The sequence below is a fragment of the Lithobates pipiens genome, unplaced genomic scaffold (assembly GCF_037356315.1).
Source record: "Lithobates pipiens isolate NorthernLeopardFrog02 unplaced genomic scaffold, aLitPip1_a1.2 Scaffold_16, whole genome shotgun sequence".
Classification (NCBI taxonomy): Eukaryota; Metazoa; Chordata; class Amphibia; order Anura; family Ranidae; genus Lithobates; species Lithobates pipiens.
This window is the reverse complement of record NW_027507748.1, coordinates 12,452,628-12,475,106: the sequence shown is the minus strand read 5'-3', so window position 1 is coordinate 12,475,106 and position 22,479 is coordinate 12,452,628. Positions and strand designations below refer to the sequence as shown.

At 46.9% G+C, this 22,479-nt stretch overlaps 1 protein-coding gene across 1 annotated transcript in view; it reads left to right on the top strand.

The window, feature by feature from the left end:
• The window catches only part of SPAG17 (sperm associated antigen 17), a 290,551-nt gene that overhangs the window by 68,628 nt on the left and 199,444 nt on the right, over positions 1-22,479 (top strand). Inside the window, exons 2-3 of the mRNA XM_077479578.1 lie at positions 10,027-10,167; positions 16,623-16,682. Coding sequence (XP_077335704.1) covers positions 10,027-10,167; positions 16,623-16,682 — 201 coding nt within the window. The remainder of the gene's footprint in view (positions 1-10,026; positions 10,168-16,622; positions 16,683-22,479) is intronic.

Here is a 22,479-nt window from a genome sequence, read left to right as displayed (position 1 = left end):
ATTGGTATCAGTGGGAGGAATAGTGCCTCATCATTGGTGTCAGTGGGGGGAATAGCGCCCCATCATTGGTGTCAGTGGGAGGAATAGTGCCCCATCATTGGTGTCAGTGGGGGGATAGTGCCCCATCATTGGTATCAGTGGGGGGGAATAGTGCCCCATCATTGGTATCAGTGGGAGGAATAGTGCCCCATCATTGCTATCAGTGGGAGGAATAGTGCCCCATCATTGGTGTCAGTGGGAGGAATAGTGCCCCATCATTGGTGTTAGTGGGAGGAATAGTGCCCCATCATTGCTATCAGTGGGAGGAATAGGGCCCCATCATTGGTATCAGTGGGAGGAATAGTGCCCAATCATTGGTATCAGTGGGAGGAATAGTGCCTCATCATTGGTGTCAGTGGGGGGAATAGCGCCCCATCATTGGTGTCAGTGGGAGGAATAGTGCCCCATCATTGGTGTCAGTGGGGGGATAGTGCCCCATCATTGGTATCAGTGGGGGGGAATAGTGCCCCATCATTGGTATCAGTGGGAGGAATAGTGCCCCATCATTAGTGTCGGTGGGAGGAATAGTGCCCCATCATTGGTGTCGGTGGGAGGAATAGTGCCCCATCATTGGTATCAGTGGGAGGAATAGTGCCCCATCATTGCTATCAGTGGGAGGAATAGTGCCCCATCATTGGTGTCAGTGGGAGGAATAGTGCCCCATCATTGGTGTTAGTGGGAGGAATAGTGCCCCATCATTGGTGTCAGTGGGAGGAATAGTGCCCCATCATTGGTGTTAGTGGGAGGAATAGTGCCCCATCATTGCTATCAGTGGGAGGAATAGGGCCCCATCATTGGTATCAGTGGGAGGAATAGTGCCCCATCATTGGTATCAGTGGGAGGAATAGTGCCCAATCATTGGTATCAGTGGGAGGAATAGTGCCTCATCATTGGTGTCAGTGGGGGGAATAGCGCCCCATCATTGGTGTCAGTGGGAGGAATAGTGCCCCATCATTGGTGTCAGTGGGGGGATAGTGCCCCATCATTGGTATCAGTGGGGGGGAATAGTGCCCCATCATTGGTATCAGTGGGAGGAATAGTGCCCCATCATTGCTATCAGTGGGAGGAATAGTGCCCCATCATTGGTGTCAGTGGGAGGAATAGTGCCCCATCATTGGTGTTAGTGGGAGGAATAGTGCCCCATCATTGCTATCAGTGGGAGGAATAGGGCCCCATCATTGGTATCAGTGGGAGGAATAGTGCCCAATCATTGGTATCAGTGGGAGGAATAGTGCCCCATCATTGGTGTCAGTGGGGGGAATAGCGCCCCATCATTGGTGTCAGTGGGAGGAATAGTGCCCCATCATTGGTGTCAGTGGGGGGATAGTGCCCCATCATTGGTATCAGTGGGGGGGAATAGTGCCCCATCATTGGTATCAGTGGGAGGAATAGTGCCCCATCATTGCTATCAGTGGGAGGAATAGGGCCCCATCATTGGTATCAGTGGGAGGAATAGTGCCCCATCATTGATATCAGTGGGAGGAATAGTGCCCAATCATTGGTATCAGTGGGAGGAATAGTGCCCCATCATTGGTGTCAGTGGGGGGGGGGGGGAATAGCGCCCCATCATTTGTGTCAGTGGAAGGAATAGTGCCCCATCATTGGTGTCAGTGGGAGGAATAGTGCCCCATCATTGGTGTCAGTGGGAGGAATAGTGCCCCATCATTGGTGTCGGTGGGAGGAATAGTGCCCCATCATTGGTATCAGTGGGAGGAATAGTGCCCCATCATTGGTATCAGTGGGAGGAATAGTGCCCCATCATTGGTATCAGTGGGAGGAATAGTGCCCAATCATTGGTATCAGTGGGAGGAATAGTGCCCCATCATTTGTGTCAGTGGAAGGAATAGTGCCCCATCATTGGTGTCAGTGGGAGGAATAGTGCCCCATCATTGGTGTCGGTGGGAGGAATAGTGCCCCATCATTGGTATCAGTGGGAGGAATAGTGCCCAATCATTGGTATCAGTGGGAGGAATAGTGCCCCATCATTGGTGTCAGTGGGGGGAATAGCGCCCCATCATTGGTGTCAGTGGGAGGAATAGTGCCCCATCATTGGTGTCAGTGGGGGGATAGTGCCCCATCATTGGTATCAGTGGGGGGGAATAGTGCCCCATCATTGGTATCAGTGGGAGGAATAGTGCCCCATCATTGCTATCAGTGGGAGGAATAGGGCCCCATCATTGGTATCAGTGGCAGGAATAGTGCCCAATCATTGGTATCAGTGGGAGGAATAGTGCCCCATCATTGGTGTCAGTGGGGGGGGGGAATAGCGCCCCATCATTTGTGTCAGTGGAAGGAATAGTGCCCCATCATTGGTGTCAGTGGGAGGAATAGTGCCCCATCATTGGTGTCAGTGGGAGGAATAGTGCCCCATCATTGGTGTCGGTGGGAGGAATAGTGCCCCATCATTGGTATCAGTGGGAGGAATAGTGCCCCATCATTGGTATCAGTGGGAGGAATAGTGCCCCATCATTGGTATCAGTGGGAGGAATAGTGCCCAATCATTGGTATCAGTGGGAGGAATAGTGCCCCATCATTTGTGTCAGTGGAAGGAATAGTGCCCCATCATTGGTGTCAGTGGGAGGAATAGTGCCCCATCATTGGTGTCGGTGGGAGGAATAGTGCCCCATCATTGGTGTCGGTGGGAGAAATAGTGCCCCATCATTGGTGTCGGTGAGAGGAATAGTGCCCCATCATTGGTGTCAGTGGGGGGGGGGGGAATAGCGCCCCATCATTGGTGTCAGTGGGGGGGGAATAGCGCCCCATCATTGGTGTCAGTGGGGGGAATAGTGCCCCATCATTGGTGTCAGTGGGGGGATAGTGCCCCATCATTGGTATCATTGGGGGGAATAGTGCCCCATCATTGGTATCAGTGGGAGGAATAGTGCCCCATCATTGGTGTCAGTGGGAGGAATAGTGCCCCATCATTGGTATCAGTGGGAGGAATAGTGCCCCATCATTGGTATCAGTGGGAGGAATAGGGCCCCATCATTGGTATCAGTGGGAGGAATAGTGCCCCATCATTGGTGTCAGTGGGGGGATAGTGCCCCATCATTGGTATCAGTGGGGGGAATAGTGCCCCATCATTGGTATCAGTGGGAGGAATAGTGCCCCATCATTGGTGTCAGTGGGAGGAATAGTGCCCCATCATTGGTGTCAGTGGGAGGAATAGTGCCCAATCATTGGTATCAGTGGGAGGAATAGTGCCCCATCATTTGTGTCAGTGGAAGGAATAGTGCCCCATCATTGGTGTCAGTGGGAGGAATAGTGCCCCATCATTGGTGTCAGTGGGAGGAATAGTGCCCCATCATTGGTGTCAGTGGGAGGAATAGTGCCCCATCATTGGTATCAGTGGGAGGAATAGTGCCCCATCATTGGTGTCATTGGGAGGAATAGTGTCCCATCATTGGTGTCAGTGGGAGGAATAGTGTCCCATCATTGGTGTCAGTGGGAGGAATAGTGCCCCATCATTGGTGTCAGTGGGAGGAATAGTGCCCCATCATTGGTGTCGGTGGGAGGAATAGTGCCCCATCATTGGTGTCGGTGGGAGGAATAGTGTCCCATCATTGGTGTCGGTGGGAGGAATAGTGCCCCATCATTGGTATCAGTGGGAGGAATAGTGCCCCATCATTTGTGTCAGTGGAAGGAATAGTGCCCCATCATTGGTGTCAGTGGGAGGAATAGTGCCCCATCATTGGTGTCGGTGGGAGGAATAGTGCCCCATCATTGGTGTCGGTGGGAGGAATAGTGCCCCATCATTGGTGTCGGTGGGAGGAATAGCGCCCCATCATTGGTATCAGTGGGAGGAATAGCGCCCCATCATTGGTGTCAGTGGGAGGAATAGTGCCCCATCATTGGTGTCAGTGGGAGGAATAGTGCCCCATCATTGGTGTCGGTGGGAGGAATAGTGTCCCATCATTGGTGTCGGTGGGAGGAATAGTGCCCCATCATTGGTATCAGTGGGAGGAATAGTGCCCCATCATTTGTGTCAGTGGAAGGAATAGTGCCCCATCATTGGTGTCAGTGGGAGGAATAGTGCCCCATCATTGGTGTCAGTGGGAGGAATAGTGCCCCATCATTGGTGTCGGTGGGAGGAATAGTGCCCCATCATTGGTGTCGGTGGGAGGAATAGTGCCCCATCATTGGTGTCGGTGGGAGGAATAGCGCCCCATCATTGGTATCAGTGGGAGGAATAGCGCCCCATCATTGGTGTCAGTGGGAGGAATAGTGTCCCATCATTGGTGTCAGTGGGAGGAATAGTGCCCCATCATTGGTGTCAGTGGGAGGAATAGCGCCCCATCATTGGTGTCAGTGGGAGGAGGAATAGTGTCCCATCATTGGTGTCAGTGGGAGGAATAGTGCCCCATCATTGGTGTCAGTGGGAGGAATAGCGCCCCATCATTGGTGTCAGTGGGAGGAATAGTGCCCCATCATTGGTGTCAGTGGGAGGAATAGTGTCCCATCATTGGTATCAGTGGGAGGAATAGTGTCCCATCATTGGTGTCAGTGGGAGGAATAGTGCCCCATCATTGGTGTCAGTGGGAGGAATAGTGCCCCATCATTGGTGTCGGTGGGAGGAATAGTGTCCCATCATTGGTGTCGGTGGGAGGAATAGTGCCCCATCATTGGTATCAGTGGGAGGAATAGTGCCCCATCATTTGTGTCAGTGGAAGGAATAGTGCCCCATCATTGGTGTCAGTGGGAGGAATAGTGCCCCATCATTGGTGTCAGTGGGAGGAATAGTGCCCCATCATTGGTGTCGGTGGGAGGAATAGTGCCCCATCATTGGTGTCGGTGGGAGGAATAGTGCCCCATCATTGGTGTCGGTGGGAGGAATAGCGCCCCATCATTGGTATCAGTGGGAGGAATAGCGCCCCATCATTGGTGTCAGTGGGAGGAATAGTGTCCCATCATTGGTGTCAGTGGGAGGAATAGTGCCCCATCATTGGTGTCAGTGGGAGGAATAGCGCCCCATCATTGGTGTCAGTGGGAGGAGGAATAGTGTCCCATCATTGGTGTCAGTGGGAGGAATAGTGCCCCATCATTGGTGTCAGTGGGAGGAATAGCGCCCCATCATTGGTGTCAGTGGGAGGAGGAATAGTGTCCCATCATTGGTGTCAGTGGGAGGAATAGTGCCCCATCATTGGTGTCAGTGGGAGGAATAGTGCCCCATCATTGGTGTCAGTGGGAGGAATAGTGCCCCATCATTGGTGTCAGTGGGAGGAATAGTGCCCCATCATTGGTGTCAGTGGGAGGAATAGTGCCCCATCATTGGTGTCAGTGGGAGGAATAGTGCCCCATCATTGGTGTCAGTGGGAGGAATAGTGCCCCATCATTGGTGTCAGTGGCAGGAATAGTGCCCGATCGTTGGTGTCAGTGGGAGGAATAGTGCCCCATCATTGGTAAGGTGGGAGGAATAGTGCCCCATCATTGGTATCAGTGGGAGGAATAGTGCCCCATCATTGGTATCAGTGGGAGGAATAGTGCCCCATCATTGGTGTCAGTGGAAGGAATAGTGCCCCATCATTGGTGTCAGTGGAAGGAATAGTGCCCCATCATTGGTGTCAGTGGGAGGAATAGTGCCCGATCGTTGGTGTCAGTGGGAGGAATAGTGCCCCATCATTGGTAAGGTGGGAGGAATAGTGCCCCATCATTGGTATCAGTGGGAGGAATAGTGCCCCATCATTGGTATCAGTGGGAGGAATAGTGCCCCATCATTGGTGTCAGTGGAAGGAATAGTGCCCCATCATTGGTGTCAGTGGGAGCAATAGTGCCCCATCATTGGTATCAGTGGGAGGAATAGTGCCCCATCATTGGTATCAGTGGGAGGAATAGTGCCCAATCATTGGTATCAGTGGGAGGAATAGTGCCTCATCATTGGTGTCAGTCGGGGGAATAGCGCCCCATCATTGGTGTCAGTGGGAGGAATAGTGCCCCATCATTGGTGTCAGTGGGGGGATAGTGCCCCATCATTGGTATCAGTGGGGGGGAATAGTGCCCCATCATTGGTATCAGTGGGAGGAATAGTGCCCCATCATTGCTATCAGTGGGAGGAATAGTGCCCCATCATTGGTGTCAGTGGGAGGAATAGTGCCCCATCATTGGTGTTAGTGGGAGGAATAGTGCCCCATCATTGCTATCAGTGGGAGGAATAGGGCCCCATCATTGGTATCAGTGGGAGGAATAGTGCCCAATCATTGGTATCAGTGGGAGGAATAGTGCCCCATCATTGGTGTCAGTGGGAGGAATAGTGCCCCATCATTGGTGTCAGTGGGGGGATAGTGCCCCATCATTGGTATCAGTGGGGGGGAATAGTGCCCCATCATTGGTATCAGTGGGAGGAATAGTGCCCCATCATTGCTATCAGTGGGAGGAATAGTGCCCCATCATTGGTGTCAGTGGGAGGAATAGTGCCCCATCATTGGTGTTAGTGGGAGGAATAGTGCCCCATCATTGCTATCAGTGGGAGGAATAGGGCCCCATCATTGGTATCAGTGGGAGGAATAGTGCCCAATCATTGGTATCAGTGGGAGGAATAGTGCCCCATCATTGGTGTCAGTGGGGGGGGAATAGTGCCCCATCATTGGTGTCAGTGGGAGGAATAGTGCCCCATCATTGGTGTCAGTGGGGGGATAGTGCCCCATCATTGGTATCAGTGGGGGGGAATAGTGCCCCATCATTGGTATCAGTGGGAGGAATAGTGCCCCATCATTGCTATCAGTGGGAGGAATAGGGCCCCATCATTGGTATCAGTGGGAGGAATAGTGCCCCATCATTGGTATCAGTGGCAGGAATAGTGCCCAATCATTGGTATCAGTGGGAGGAATAGTGCCCCATCATTGGTGTCAGTGGGGGGGGGGGAATAGCGCCCCATCATTTGTGTCAGTGGAAGGAATAGTGCCCCATCATTGGTGTCAGTGGGAGGAATAGTGCCCCATCATTGGTGTCAGTGGGAGGAATAGTGCCCCATCATTGGTGTCGGTGGGAGGAATAGTGCCCCATCATTGGTATCAGTGGGAGGAATAGTGCCCCATCATTGGTATCAGTGGGAGGAATAGTGCCCCATCATTGGTATCAGTGGGAGGAATAGTGCCCAATCATTGGTATCAGTGGGAGGAATAGTGCCCCATCATTTGTGTCAGTGGAAGGAATAGTGCCCCATCATTGGTGTCAGTGGGAGGAATAGTGCCCCATCATTGGTGTCGGTGGGAGGAATAGTGCCCCATCATTGGTGTCGGTGGGAGAAATAGTGCCCCATCATTGGTGTCGGTGAGAGGAATAGTGCCCCATGATTGGTGTCAGTGGGGGGGGGGAATAGCGCCCCATCATTGGTGTCAGTGGGGGGGGAATAGCGCCCCATCATTGGTGTCAGTGGGGGGAATAGTGCCCCATCATTGGTGTCAGTGGGGGGATAGTGCCCCATCATTGGTATCATTGGGGGGAATAGTGCCCCATCATTGGTATCAGTGGGAGGAATAGTGCCCCATCATTGGTGTCAGTGGGAGGAATAGTGCCCCATCATTGGTATCAGTGGGAGGAATAGTGCCCCATCATTGGTATCAGTGGGAGGAATAGTGCCCCATCATTGGTGTCAGTGGGGGGATAGTGCCCCATCATTGGTATCAGTGGGGGGAATAGTGCCCCATCATTGGTATCAGTGGGAGGAATAGTGCCCCATCATTGGTGTCAGTGGGATAAATAGTGCCCCATCATTGGTGTCAGTGGGAGGAATAGTGCCCCATCATTGGTGTCAGTGGGAGGAATAGTGCCCAATCATTGGTATCAGTGGGAGGAATAGTGCCCCATCATTTGTGTCAGTGGAAGGAATAGTGCCCCATCATTGGTGTCAGTGGGAGGAATAGTGCCCCATCATTGGTGTCAGTGGGAGGAATAGTGCCCCATCATTGGTGTCAGTGGGAGGAATAGTGCCCCATCATTGGTGTCAGTGGGAGGAATAGTGCCCCATCATTGGTGTCAGTGGGAGGAATAGTGCCCCATCATTGGTGTCAGTGGGAGGAATAGTGCCCCATCATTGGTGTCGGTGGGAGGAATAGTGCCCCATCATTGGTGTCGGTGGGAGGAATAGTGTCCCATCATTGGTGTCGGTGGGAGGAATAGTGCCCCATCATTGGTATCAGTGGGAGGAATAGTGCCCCATCATTTGTGTCAGTGGAAGGAATAGTGCCCCATCATTGGTGTCAGTGGGAGGAATAGTGCCCCATCATTGGTGTCGGTGGGAGGAATAGTGCCCCATCATTGGTGTCGGTGGGAGGAATAGTGCCCCATCATTGGTGTCGGTGGGAGGAATAGCGCCCCATCATTGGTATCAGTGGGAGGAATAGCGCCCCATCATTGGTGTCAGTGGGAGGAATAGTGCCCCATCATTGGTGTCAGTGGGAGGAATAGTGCCCCATCATTGGTGTCGGTGGGAGGAATAGTGTCCCATCATTGGTGTCGGTGGGAGGAATAGTGCCCCATCATTGGTATCAGTGGGAGGAATAGTGCCCCATCATTGGTGTCATTGGGAGGAATAGTGTCCCATCATTGGTATCAGTGGGAGGAATAGTGTCCCATCATTGGTGTCAGTGGGAGGAATAGTGCCCCATCATTGGTGTCAGTGGGAGGAATAGTGCCCCATCATTGGTGTCGGTGGGAGGAATAGTGCCCCATCATTGGTATCAGTGGGAGGAATAGTGCCCCATCATTTGTGTCAGTGGAAGGAATAGTGCCCCATCATTGGTGTCAGTGGGAGGAATAGTGCCCCATCATTGGTGTCAGTGGGAGGAATAGTGCCCCATCATTGGTGTCGGTGGGAGGAATAGTGCCCCATCATTGGTGTCGGTGGGAGGAATAGCGCCCCATCATTGGTATCAGTGGGAGGAATAGCGCCCCATCATTGGTGTCAGTGGGAGGAATAGCGCCCCATCATTGGTGTCAGTGGGAGGAGGAATAGTGTCCCATCATTGGTGTCAGTGGGAGGAATAGTGCCCCATCATTGGTGTCAGTGGGAGGAATAGTGCCCCATCATTGGTGTCAGTGGGAGGAATAGTGCCCCATCATTGGTGTCAGTGGGAGGAATAGTGCCCCATCATTGGTGTCAGTGGGAGGAATAGTGCCCCATCATTGGTGTCAGTGGGAGGAATAGTGCCCCATCATTGGTGTCAGTGGCAGGAATAGTGCCCCATCATTGGTGTCAGTGGGAGGAATAGTGCCCGATCGTTGGTGTCAGTGGGAGGAATAGTGCCCCATCATTGGTAAGGTGGGAGGAATAGTGCCCCATCATTGGTATCAGTGGGAGGAATAGTGCCCCATCATTGGTATCAGTGGGAGGAATAGTGCCCCATCATTGGTGTCAGTGGAAGGAATAGTGCCCCATCATTGGTGTCAGTGGGAGCAATAGTGCCCCATCATTGGTGTCAGTGGGAGGAATAGCGCCCCATCATTGGTATCAGTGGGAGGAATAGTGCCCCATCATTGGTAAGGTGGGAGCATATTCAATCACCTATCTAGTTTTGCTTGTAATAAAAAAAAAAGTCATAAAGTGAGCAATCTGGGGTAAATCCGGGGCAACAGTAAAGGAAATAACAGCAAACTCCTCAATCGCTGAGTGTCCACCACCTCTCTCTGCCAATCCCTCCACCTCTGATCTGAGACACATCATAGAAACCAATCAGCTTCCAGGGTTTATTATCAAATATACTTGATCTACTTTTCTATATATAACAAATTACAGGTTGACCCTGGACTGACTTCTCTGCTCTGACAGGGAGAGAATACATCCGAATAGCAGCACACACAGCTCTCCCTGAGAGGCGAGCCTACACTAATAGAAGAACATAAGAGGGCACATTCAGATTCCTAGCAATGCCCGTCTGTGATTGGTCCTCTTGAAGCCCATAAGATAATATTAGAATAAAATGTATATATATATTTTTTTTTTTGTTTACAGCTGTTGTCTGACCTCCTCCTCCCCCGATCTTCTCATTGCAGGAGAATTGGAAAGTCAGCATCTCTTTTGTGGTGGAGAACCAGCAGGAGGATGAAGCGCACACTCGGGCCCTATCGCAGGCCATCGTGGCCCCCCAGCGCAGGCTCTTCAGTCTGGTGTCCTGGGACCGGGTTCTGGAGCAGGTATGGAGCCTCGTTGTCTATGGACGGCGGCGGGAGATCGGCACCTGGAACCTTTTATATCACTTAAAGAACCCGTGAAAAAAAAAAAAAAATGAAATTTCCGGATCGTGTTCCTTTTTTATTTATTATTTTTAATTTTAATTTAATCTTTTTATTACTTTTATTTCATATTTTATAGTTTTGTACAGACCCAAACACAGCAGCCAACCACTTCAACTTTCCTACCTCGTTTATGGACCACAGCTATTTTACATTTGCACAAATGTAACTTTATTAATTATAATAACAAAGTAATCGATACATTGTTTTTTTTTTCATACATTTTTTTTTTTCATTGTTAGGCAATGTGTTTTTTTTTTTTTGTTTGTTTATTTTTTTTTTTGTTTGTTTATTTTTTTTTATTTTTTATTTTTTTTTGCAAAATTTGCAAAAATTACTTTATTTTCATTATAATTTATAAACAAAGAAATAAAAAATGCATTTGTTCTCCTCTTTCTACCAGTGTAAATAAAAAATAAAAATAAAAAAAACTTATTATAAATTAAAAGTATAAATTTTATTTATAATTTTATACCATTTAAAATGACACTAAAATCGTGTTTTTTGTGGCGTCGCAAATAATTAAAACAAATTTATTTTTATTTTTTTCCCTGTTCTGAGACACTGAAAAAAAAGTAATAACATAAATGCAAATGGAAAAAAAAAAACGATTAAAAAGGAACTGCGGTCTGCTCACATAATTTGTAATAAAAACATCTTTGCCATTCTGAAGCTTCCCCCCAACCACTTTGCATATCTTTCTACCAGTGTAAATAAAAAATAAAAATAAAAAAATGTAACTTCTTATAAATTAAAAGTATACATTTTATTCTATAATTTTATACCATTTAAAATGACATTAAAATCGTGTTTTTTGTGGCGTCGCAAATAATTAAAACAAAATTTTTTTTTTTTTTCCCTGTTCTGAGACACTGAAAAAATAGTAATAAAATAAATGCAAATGGAAAAAAAAACTATTAAAAAGGAACTGCGGTCTGCTCACATAATTTGTAATAAAAACATCTTTGCCATTCTGAAGCTTCCCCCCCCCCCCCAACCACTTTGCATATTATATATATATATATATATATATATATATATATATATATATATATATATATATATATATATATATATATATATATATATACTAGGATTCTGTACTTGCCAAATACGCTGCAGAAATCTCCCTCTACTGAGTCTGGCTGCAGCCATTTTAACTGTGGGCAGCTGAAGCTGCTGCCTGTTCACTTCCTGGATTTACATACACAGAGGCATGCCTCCAGCTCTGGAGCTCTCATTGGCCCTCCTATGACTCATCCCCTCTCGCTTCCTGGCAAATTCTCACAAGAGAGAGAGTGGGAGCTGTGTATGATGTCATAAGCCTAGGCCAGTGATGGCGAACCTTGGCACCCCAGATGTTTTGGAACTACATTTCCCATGATGCTCCACTACACTGCAGAGTGCAGGAGCATCATGGGAAATGTAGTTCCAAAACATCTGGGGCGCTAAGGTTCGCCATCACTAGCCTAGGCTAATGACCAGACAGGAAACAGGAAGTGGGCTGTATAAGGTATTTACTGGCAGAAAAAAATATATTTTATTATCCAAAGTTAAAACGAGGGGAGAAGATTTAATAGATGGAAAGAAAAAAAAAAGACTGAAGGTCCGCTTTAACCACCTAACGAACCATCTGACACATGTTTGCAAACATTGTTCATGTAGAAGGAAAAAACAAAGTAACATTTTTTTAAAAACATTGATCATAAAGGAGATAGAGAGATACAAAGAAACATTGTTTAAAAACATTGATCAGACAGGGTTATAAACATTGATCGGACTGGAGATAGAGAGATACAAAGTTACATTGTTTATAAACATTAATCAGACAGGGTTATAAACATTGATCGGACTGGAGATAGAGAGATACAAAGTTACATTGTTTATAAACATTGATCAGACTGGAGATAGAGAGATGCAAAGTAACATTGTTTATAAACATTGTTCAGAAAGGAGATAGATACAAAGTTACATTGTTTAAAAACATTGGTCAGACAGGAGATAGGCCCCTTTCACACGGGCACCTCCATTGGATGGACTCCTCTTGGTCACGGGGGATTTGCTCTGCTGATACCCCCTGAGCAGGCTGATGACAGGTCTCTCTGCGCTTACTGAGCAGAGCAGAGTGTCAGGAACCATGAAACAGACGGAGACAGAAAATGCAGTAAAAATCACACCTTTTAATAAAATGGTAAAAATGGTACAACTGGTAAATGTAGTCAAAACATGGCCAGGGTTCAGCAGCCAAATTGGATAGTCAGAAAAAGCCAGGAAATCGGAAAGCCAGAGATCAGCGTAGTCAGAGGCAGCAGACCAGATCAGGAACCAGAAGAGATGTCAGCCAGGCAAGTCTTCAACAGCAACACAGCAGAGAGTCTCTGGATATGTTGACCAAGGCAAAGGCAATTGATGAAATGAACCAGGCAGTTTAAATCACCAAAAGGGGCTGGCTGTGGGCTTGACTGACGAGCAGGTGAGCCACTGTGGAATGAGGATATAGAGAGATACAAAGTAACATTGTTTATAAACATTGATCAGACGGGAGATAGAGAGATACAAAGTAACATTGTTTATAAACATTGATCAGACAGGATATAGAGAGACACAAAGTAACATTGTTTATAAACATTGATCAGACAGGAGAGAGAGAGACACAAAGTAACATTGTTTATAAACATTGATCAGACAGGAGAGAGATACAGGGTAACATTGTTTTTAACTACTTGACCTCCGGAAGGCTTTACCCCCTTCATGACCAGGCCATTTTTTGCTATTTAGCACTCCGCTACTTTAACTGGTAATTGCGCGGCCATGCAACGCCGTACCAAAGCAAAATTTATATAATTTTTTTTTTTTTCACACAGATTTCTTTTGGTGGTATTTGATCACCACTGGGGTTTTCTTATTATTTATTATACAAAAAAAAAAGACCAAAAATTTTGATAAAAATAAATATTTTCTACTTTCTGTTATAAACATATCCAATAAAATCAAATTTCTTTATAATTTTAGGCCAAAATGTATTTGCTACATGTCTTTGGTTTAAAAAAAAATAAAATTAAAATAAAAATAAATTCCCAATAAGTGTATATTGATTGGTTTGTGTGAAAGTTATCACGTCTACAAAAAAGAGGGGATATACCGTACATCAAAAAAATTGATCAGTCCTGATGTACTGACGGCCGATCTCATTCCTCAAGGCCCCAAAATGTTAGGACAGTACAAATATCCCACAAATCACATATTTTTGGAAAGTATGGCGAATTTTTTGAAGTTGCATTTTTTTTTTTTTTTTGTCACTTTTTTTGGAAACTAAAGAAATTATTGATTAAAAAAATAAAAAAATTCAGAAAAATAATAGCAAAGGGGAAAATTCGTTAATTAGGGTTAACTGAGGATTAATAATCCTGTATAATAATGAGAATAATAAATAGGAAAATACTTTTTCATGGGGGAACACTGGAGCTTTTGGGGGGGGGGGGGGGGCGGGGCTTAAAGGCAAAGATCACCTTCACCCAAAAAATTGCCTATGCAGATAAGGGGTGCCTGTAGATAAAAAAAAAAAAAAAAAACTGTGCAGCTTTGCCCAAAGTTGAATTGATGTCCTTGGTATAGGCGTAGGTCATTTATGTACCTTGCGGAACCTGACTGAAAACCACCCAGAGATGGCAGGAAAAAGATGAGAGGGGGGAACCGGGACTGGGATTAGGAACAAGAGGAGCAGATGGGAAGCAGCAGGACACAGGATGCTGGGCAGGAACAAGATCAAGGCCAGGATCAGAATTAACTGCATGCAGTCTCTGGAAGCAGAGCACTGGAGGGAGAGGCACTAGTAGCGGAGGACCTAAAATACTGTCCCAGCAGCCAGCATCGGGTGGAAACTGATTACTGGGATCTGCTGACTGCTAGGAGACACCTGCTGGTGGACAGCACAGTGCCACCAGCAGGTGATCCAAGTCCTGACATATATTGAAATGGGTGTGACCCAGTCAGGTAAGAGTTACGGCATTTTTCTTTGTCTTGCAGTGGGACTACACATGAATAACCACCAACGCAGTTCTACTGGCCCTCTCATGCAATCTGGTGCGCTTTGTCCGCAGCAAGGGTGCAGCATAGTGTACCCATGCTTTTCTTGCAGGTTAGCTGTGCTTTGCCATAGACTTCTATTTTGTCCCACAGTTTTGGTACTCTTTCAGAAAGCACACCAAAACTGCAGGGCATAATAGATGTCTATGGCAAGGCACAGCTAACACGCAAGGAAACCACAGGAAAAGTGCACCAGGTCATGTGAGAGGGACGCTAGGGCCAGTGGAACTGCGTTGGGCAGCTATTCCAGTGTAGTGCCACCGCAAGACAAGGAAAAATGCTGTAATTCCTACCTTGTCGGTTCACACCCGTTTCAGTATGTGTCAAGACCTGGATCACCTGCTGGTGTCACCGTGCTTCCCAAAATGGAAGGTTATAGTTCTGGTGTCCACCAGCAGGTGTCTCCCAGCAGCCAGCAGAACCCAGTAATCGTTTTCCACCTGATGCTGGCTGCTGGGATGGTATTTAGGTCCTCTGCTACTAGTGCCTCTTGCTCCAGTGTTTTTGCTCTGCTCCCACACTGCGGGAGAAGTGCACCAGGTCACGTGAGAGGGACCTTAGCGCCAGTGGAACTGCATTGGGCAGCTATTCCAGTGTAGTCCCACCGCAAGACAAGGAAAAATGCCATATTGCCTACCTGGTCAGTTCACACCCGTTTCAGTATGTGCCAAGACCTGGATCGCCTGCTGGTGGCACCGTGCTTTCCAGAACAGAAGGTTGTAGTTCCGGTGTCCACAAGCAGGTGTCTCCCAGCAGCCAGCAGAACCCAGTAATCGTTTTCCCCCTGATGCTGGCTGCTGAGACGGTATTTAGGTCCTCCAGTACTAGTGTCTCTGGCTCCAGTGTTTTTGCTCTGCTCCCACACTGCGGGAGAAGTGCACCAGATTGGATGAAATGGGCCCAAGTGTTGCTAAACTGCAGCAGAGAAAAATAAGGTTTCCTGCCCTGCCAGACAAGGACTGCCCTGTGTGTGGCAGAGGTGCATAAATCTCAGGACTGGATGGACAGAAAGGCAAATCCTTTGGGCAGATTAGGCAGTTCTAATATATGTATTTCATCTCTGTCTTTTTTCTTTAATGAAGTGATTGTTGCCGTATTAGTGCAATTGTGACAGTGAAAATTGAGTACTGTCAGTGCAAATAAAATATCACGAACATACAATATTTCAGGACAAGCTTTCGGGGTATGTCCCCTTCTTCAAGGTCTAAGCAGTACTGAGTCACAAATTTTTAAACAAAATGTAAAAAAAAAACACATCTCTGAGAGAAATGAGAGAGAAAAAAGAAAAAGAGAGAAAAACAAACACATACAAATCAAGGTAATAAAGATAGCAGCAGAGTTAGTGAGATAAGATAGACTCTAAGCCCTTGGTACACATGGTCGGAGAATCAGTCGGAATGTGTCCTATCGGACCGTGTTGTCGGATAATCCGACTGTGTGTGGTATGCATCGAACTGTTTCCATCGGAATATCCGTCGGACCAAATTTTCCAACTTGCTGGAAATATTTTCCGACAAACTGGTCCGATAGGACATACTCCGATCATGTGTAGAGAATTCCGATCGGACAAAGTGCCACGCATGCTCAGATCAAATTCCTACATCAAAGCTATTGGCTACTAGCCTGAACATAGTCCCGTCGTAACGAAATTACGTCATCACGTTCTGAAAGATCAGATTTTTCGACAACTTTGTCCGACCATGTGTATGCAACAGTTTCGGACAAGATCCGACGGACAAGATCCGACGGACAAAATCCGACGGATTTGGTTGTCGGAATCTCCGACCATGTGTAAGACTAACTCTGCTGCTATCTTTATTACCATTGATTTGGATGTGTTTGTTTTTCTCTTTCTTTTTTCTCTGTCCTTGCTCTCAGAGAAAGACAAACACATCCAAATCAATGGTAATAAAGATAGCAGCAGAGTTAGTCTTAGAGTCTATCTTATCTCACTAACTCTGCTGCTATCTTTATTACCTTGATTTGTATTTGTTTGTTTTTCTCTCTCTTTTTTTTTTTTTCTCTCTACTTTCTCTCGGAGATGTTTTTTTTTTTTGCTTTTTTTTTAACATTCTGCTTTAAAAATGTGTGAATCAGTACTGCTTGGACCTTGAAGAAGGGGGACATACCCCGAAAGCTTGTCCAGAAAAAATTGTATGTTAGTGCAAATAAAAAAAAAGTATCGCGAACAGTACTCAATTTCCTCTTATATGAAGACATTTTAGACTGACTGTCCTTTTTAACGCCAGCTGTATTTATTTACTATTTAGGTCCATGAGCTGGGCAATCCCAAGATCAAGAAATTAAAGGACGCCCCCCTGTATTACGAGGTAAGAGACCCGCGTTTTTTCGGGGCTGCTAGTGCGATCACAGAGCAGATCCGCGTCTTGCAATGTTTGAGCGTAAATGTACAAACCTCGTAAAGTTTATTTCGTAGCGGCCCTCACAAAACCTTCTATTAACAATCTCACAGAGCCCACCCCCCCCCACCCCCCCCCCCCCGGGGGGGCCCGCACATCGCTCCATACCAAAATATTGTGTTTGCGTTTTTCACCCGGACATGCCCCATAAATTTTAATGCATCTCAGTTTTAAGCCAATATATAAAAATACGGCTTTTTCTCTGCGGTCAGGAAAAAGGAGAGGGGGGGGGAGGGGTGCTGTAACAAACCCCCCCAGGACTCATTTAACACATACTCGATTGTTAAGTTTATTGGTTTAACTCCGCATTTCCCGGACCGATCTCCTGCACAAGCCGGGGTTTACAGGTTATTTATGGGCTTGTGATTTGGGGGGAAAAAAAAACCGGTGTGTGTGCGTTTAGACTGTTCTCCATCAAAGAGGGGGTAATTGGCTCAGGCAAAGGTCTGCAGGATCCTGACTCTAATTACAGCAGCTACCAGGCCTGGCATGGCGGAAGACTGGCGAGAGGGCGAACGACGCTCCCTGTGCGCTTTTTTTTTTTTGTTCTTTTCATCAATACTCCTCTTGCTTGTTTGGCCTTTTTACTGATTTACAGTGCCTTGAAAAAGTATTCATACCCCTTGAAATTTTCGACATTTTGTCATGTTACAACCAAAAACGTAAATTGATTTTATTGGGATTTTATGTGATAGACCAACACAAAGTGGCACATAATTGTGAATTGGAAGGAAAATTATAAATTATACAAATAAATATGTGAAATGTGGGGGGAGGGGGGGGGGCATTTGTATTCAGCCCCTTTTACTCTGATACCCCTAACTAAAATCTAATGGAAACAATTACCTTCAGAAGTCACCTAATTAGTAAATATAACCCACCTGTGTGTAAAGTAATCTCAGTATAATTACAGCTGGTCTGTGAAGCCCTCAGAGGTTTGTTAGAGAACCTTAGTGAACAAACAGCATCATGAAGGCAAAGGAACACACCAGACAGGTCAGGGATAAAGTTGTTGAGAAGTATAAAGCAGGGTTAAGTTATAAAGAAATCTCCCAAGCTTTGAACATCTCACGGAGCTCTGTTCAATCCATCATCTGAAAATGGAAAGAGTATGGGTATAACCGCAAACCTACCAAGACATGGCCGTCCACCTAAACTGACCGGGCCGGGCAAGGAGAGCATTCATCAGAGAAGAAGCCAAGAGGTCCATGGTAACTCTGGAGGAGCTGCAGAGATCCACAGCTCAGGTGGGAGAATCTGTCCACAGGACAACTATTAGTCGTCTCTCCACAAATCTGCCCTTTATGGAAGAGTGACGAGAAGAAAGACATTGGAGAAAGAAAGTCATAACAAGTCCTGTTTGTAGTTTGTGAGAAGCCATGTGGGGGACACAGCAAACGTGTGGAAGAAGGTGATCTGGTCAGATGAGACAAAATTCTACTTTTTGTCCTAAAAGTATAATGCTGTGTGTGTGGGGAAAACTAACACTGCCCATCCCCCTGAACACACCGTTCCCACTGTGAAACATGGCGGTGGCAGCATCATGTGGTGGGGATGCTTTTCTTCAGCAGGGACAGGGAAGCTGGTCAGAGTTGATGGGAAGATGGATGGAGCCAAATACAGGACAATCTTAGAAGAAAACCTGTTCTGCCGCATACACACGATCGGAATTCTAGTTGGAAAAAGCTCTGATGGTTTTCCCGATGGAATTCCGACGGAATTCGGCTCAAGCTGTCTTGCCTACACACGGGTCACATCAAATTCCGATCGTTTAGAACGCGATGACGTACAACACGTACGACGGGACTAGAAAAAGGAAGTTCAATAGCCAGTAGCCAATAGCTTCTGTCTCGTAGTTGAATCTGAGCAATGCGTGATTTTTGGCGTGTTGGAATTGCATTACACACGATTGGAATTACCGATAGAAAGTTTTTTTCATTGGGAAAATTGAGAACCTGATATCAATTTTTGGCTTAGCCCAAACATTATATATATGTTTTTTTATAGCAGATACCCTGGAGAATACAATGGTGGTCGTTACAACTTTTTATCTCGCACGTTATTTGCGCAGCAATTTTTCAAATGCGTTCTTTTATGGAAAAAAAACAGTTTTGTGCTTTAAAAAAATTAAATTTAACCCCCAAACATTATATATATGTTTTTTTTTTTTTTTTTTTTTAGCAGAGACCCTGGAGAATACAATGGCGGTCGTTGCAACTTTTTATCTCACACGGTATTTGCGCAGCAATTTTTCAAATGCGTTCTTTTATGGAAAAAAAAAAAGTTTCGTGCTTTAAAAAAATAAAAATTAAAAAAAAATAAAAAAAAGTTAAATTAGCCCAATTTTTTTGCAAAATGTGAAAGATGAAGTTACTCCGAGTAAAGAGATACCTAACATGTCACCCTTCAAAATTACGCCCGCTCATGGAATGGCGCCAAACTTCGGTACTTAAAAATCCCAATAGGCGTCGCTTTAAAAAATGTTACGGGTTACATATTTGGAGTTACAGAGGAGGTCTAGGGCCAAAATTATTGCTCTCGCTCTAACGATTGTGGTGATACCTCACATGTGTGGTTTGAACAGCGTTTTCATATGCGTTCGCTTCTGCAGACCCTTATCCGAACATGCAGCCCGGCAGTATCCCATCTCTTCCTGAACAAAATTTTTAAACAATGGTACTTGGTAGCTCTCTATTTCCCACCCAAACAATGTTTATAAAGATTGTTACTTTGTATCTCTCTGTCTCCTTAATGATCGATGTTTGTAAACAATGTTACTTTGGGTATCTCTGCCTGAACAATGTTACAATGTTACTTTGCACCTCTCTATCTCCTGTCTGATCAATGTTTATAAACAATGTTACTTTATATCTCTCTATCTCTTGCATAAACAATGTTTGCAAACAATGTTAATTTGTATCTCTCTATCTCCCAAACATTGTTTGTAAACATGTGTCAGATGGTCTTTTTTTAATAGCACTGGAAGAGGCCCTTCTATTAATATTGGGGCAAGCTCATCATTGGTTGTTAGGATGCTGGCAGTCCTAGCAACCATTGTCGTGGACAATGACAGGGGAAAGGAGGGAACCTGTGCTGGAGACTGCAGGGGGGGGGGTTGAAGCAGAGACCATAGATGGCCTCTGCTGACCTTTAATCATTAGCGGCACGCCGCTCCCTCCCTCACGTGACATTGACCCTGGAATGGTCAATATACCGGCACCATGGAAGGTCAGGAACTTCTCAGGGAACCCCCAGAAACCTCTGGAGAACCTTTGGGTTGGGAAGAACCTTTGGGTTGGGAAGGACCTTTGGGTTGGGAAGGGCCTTTGGGTTGGGAAGGGCCTTTGGTTTGGGGTGGACCTTTTGGGTTGGGAAGGGCCTTTGGGTTGGGAAGGGCCTTTGGTTTGGGAAGGGCCTTTGGCTTGGGAAGGGCCTTTGGGTTGGGAAGGGCCTTTGGGTTGGGAAGGGCCTTTGGGTTGGGAAGGGCCTTTGGGTTGGGAAGGGCCTTTGGGTTGGGAAGGACCTTTGGGTTGGGAAGGACCTTTGGGTTGGGAAGGACCTTTGGGTTGGGAAGGACCTTTGGGTTGGGAAGGGCCTTTGGGTTGGGAAGGACCTTTGGGTTGGGAAGGACCTTTGGGTTTGGAAGGAGCCTTTGGGTTGGGAAGGGCCTTTGGGTTGGGAAGGGCCTTTGGGTTGGGAAGGGCCTTTGGGTTGGGAAGGGCCTTTGGGTTGGGAAGGGCCTTTGGGTTGGGAAGGGCCTTTGGGTTGGGAAGGGCCTTTGGGTTGGGAAGGACCTTTGGGTTGGGAAGGGCCTTTGGGTTGGGAAGGGCCTTTGGGTTGGGAAGGGCCTTTGGGTTGGGAAGGGCCTTTGGGTTGGGAAGGGCCGCTCCGTGTTATTGCTGTTCGCACCGTGTTATTAGACGGCGGTGCGTTTTACACCAAGTCAGCATTATATACAGAACATCCGGTAAAGGGTCAGATGAAAGCGCTCCACGTTTACGTCTTCTGTTTTATGGATCTGCGCTCCTACAGAATGGCAAGACGCAAACCCACTCAGAGTCTTAAATCTGAAAATTATATCGGCCCGTAATCCCGCTCTGCGCTGTTTTCACAGAATTAGCTAAAACGCCGCCATAAACTTATTTTCAGACTTGCCGTGTTTATAGTGATGCCAAAATGTGAGTTTTATTAGAGGTTTTGTGTGCCGTCGTGGGCTGTTTTTATGTTTTACTGCTTGTTTTTGTACTTTTTATTTTTATCCTCCATATAATGTGAGGCTCTTGGTGGAGGCAGCATTACAGCTCAGGCAGCTTTAAAGGGACAGCCACACATTTCATAACTAAAAGCAAAGTGACGTGACGGGAGCATTACACGAGCAGCAACTGCAACCCTTGTATTATCTGTGGATCCGTTATTCTTCGGCTTCCTGTAGTTGGGTGACAACTTTGCTTTGATATCACACAGTAGTGTTGTCACCCTGTGGATGGGGTAGTCTTACATGGATATTTAAAGGCACATTCCACCTTTTACAAAAAAAATATATTTTTTGCATTCGAGTCGACCGCAGTGCATTTAAATCATATGCAGCCAACTGTGCCCATCATATGCACACTCTGTGCCCATCGTATGCAGCCAACTGTGCCCATCGTATGCAGCCAACTGTGCCCATCGTATGCAGCCAACTGTGCCCATCGTATGCAGACAACTGTTCCCATTACATGCAGACTCTGTGCCCATCGTATGCAGCCAGCTGTGCCCATCGTATGCAGCCAGCTGTGCCCATCGTATGCAGCCAGCTGTGCCCATCGTATGCAGGCCACTGTGCCCATCATATGCAGCCAACTGTGCCCATCATATGCACACTCTGTGCCCAGCAAATGCAGCTACTGTGCCCATCATATGCATCCACTGTGCCCATCAAATGCAGCTAACTGTGCTCCATCAATTGCAGCCACTGCCCCCCCCCCCGCCCCCTGTCTGCCCCAGCACTTACCCCATTGTGGTGGTGGGTCAGGCAGTGAGCTGTGGGACGGGTAGCGTGGCAATGGATGCTGTGTCCTCTGTGCGTGTCTTCTTCCTGTTTTGCTAGGCGGCCGATGGGATCGACTCTGCCTTCAGCCAATCAGGTGCCCGGTATTACATCGGCACCTCCTGATTGGCTGAGAGGCTGTTCTGTGTTAGCAAAGCAAATATTAATTTGCTTTGCTAACACACCTGGGTGCACTGCGAGAACAATGGTTTGCGCTCACAGGTCACCTTTTTTGAAGCCCATTAGAGCCTATGGCTCTAATAAGGTGGTTCAAAAACACCCCCGCCGATGTAATTCAGGTACCCGGCGCCCAAAAAGGGTCCAGAAGCCTGAGAGGGGGTGGCTACAGCGGTGGTCATAGATTCATGCAATGCATGAATCTATCCATTATGCACAGAGGGGGAGTGGCTGGAGAGAGGGGGCGTTGCCTGTGCACCTTAATGGATGCACCGCCACTGCACGAAAGGTGGAGGCGCGCAAGGTCTCCAACATCCACCAGCTCCATGATGTCATCATGGGGGAGGGGAAGAGGACTCCATTGACAACCTGTGAAGCTCTGGTGACCTCCATGCCCAAGAGGGTGAAAAATAATGGCGGCCACACAAAATATTGACACTTTGGGCCCAATTTGGACATTTTCACTTAGGGGTGTACTGACTTTTGCTGCCAGCGGTTTAG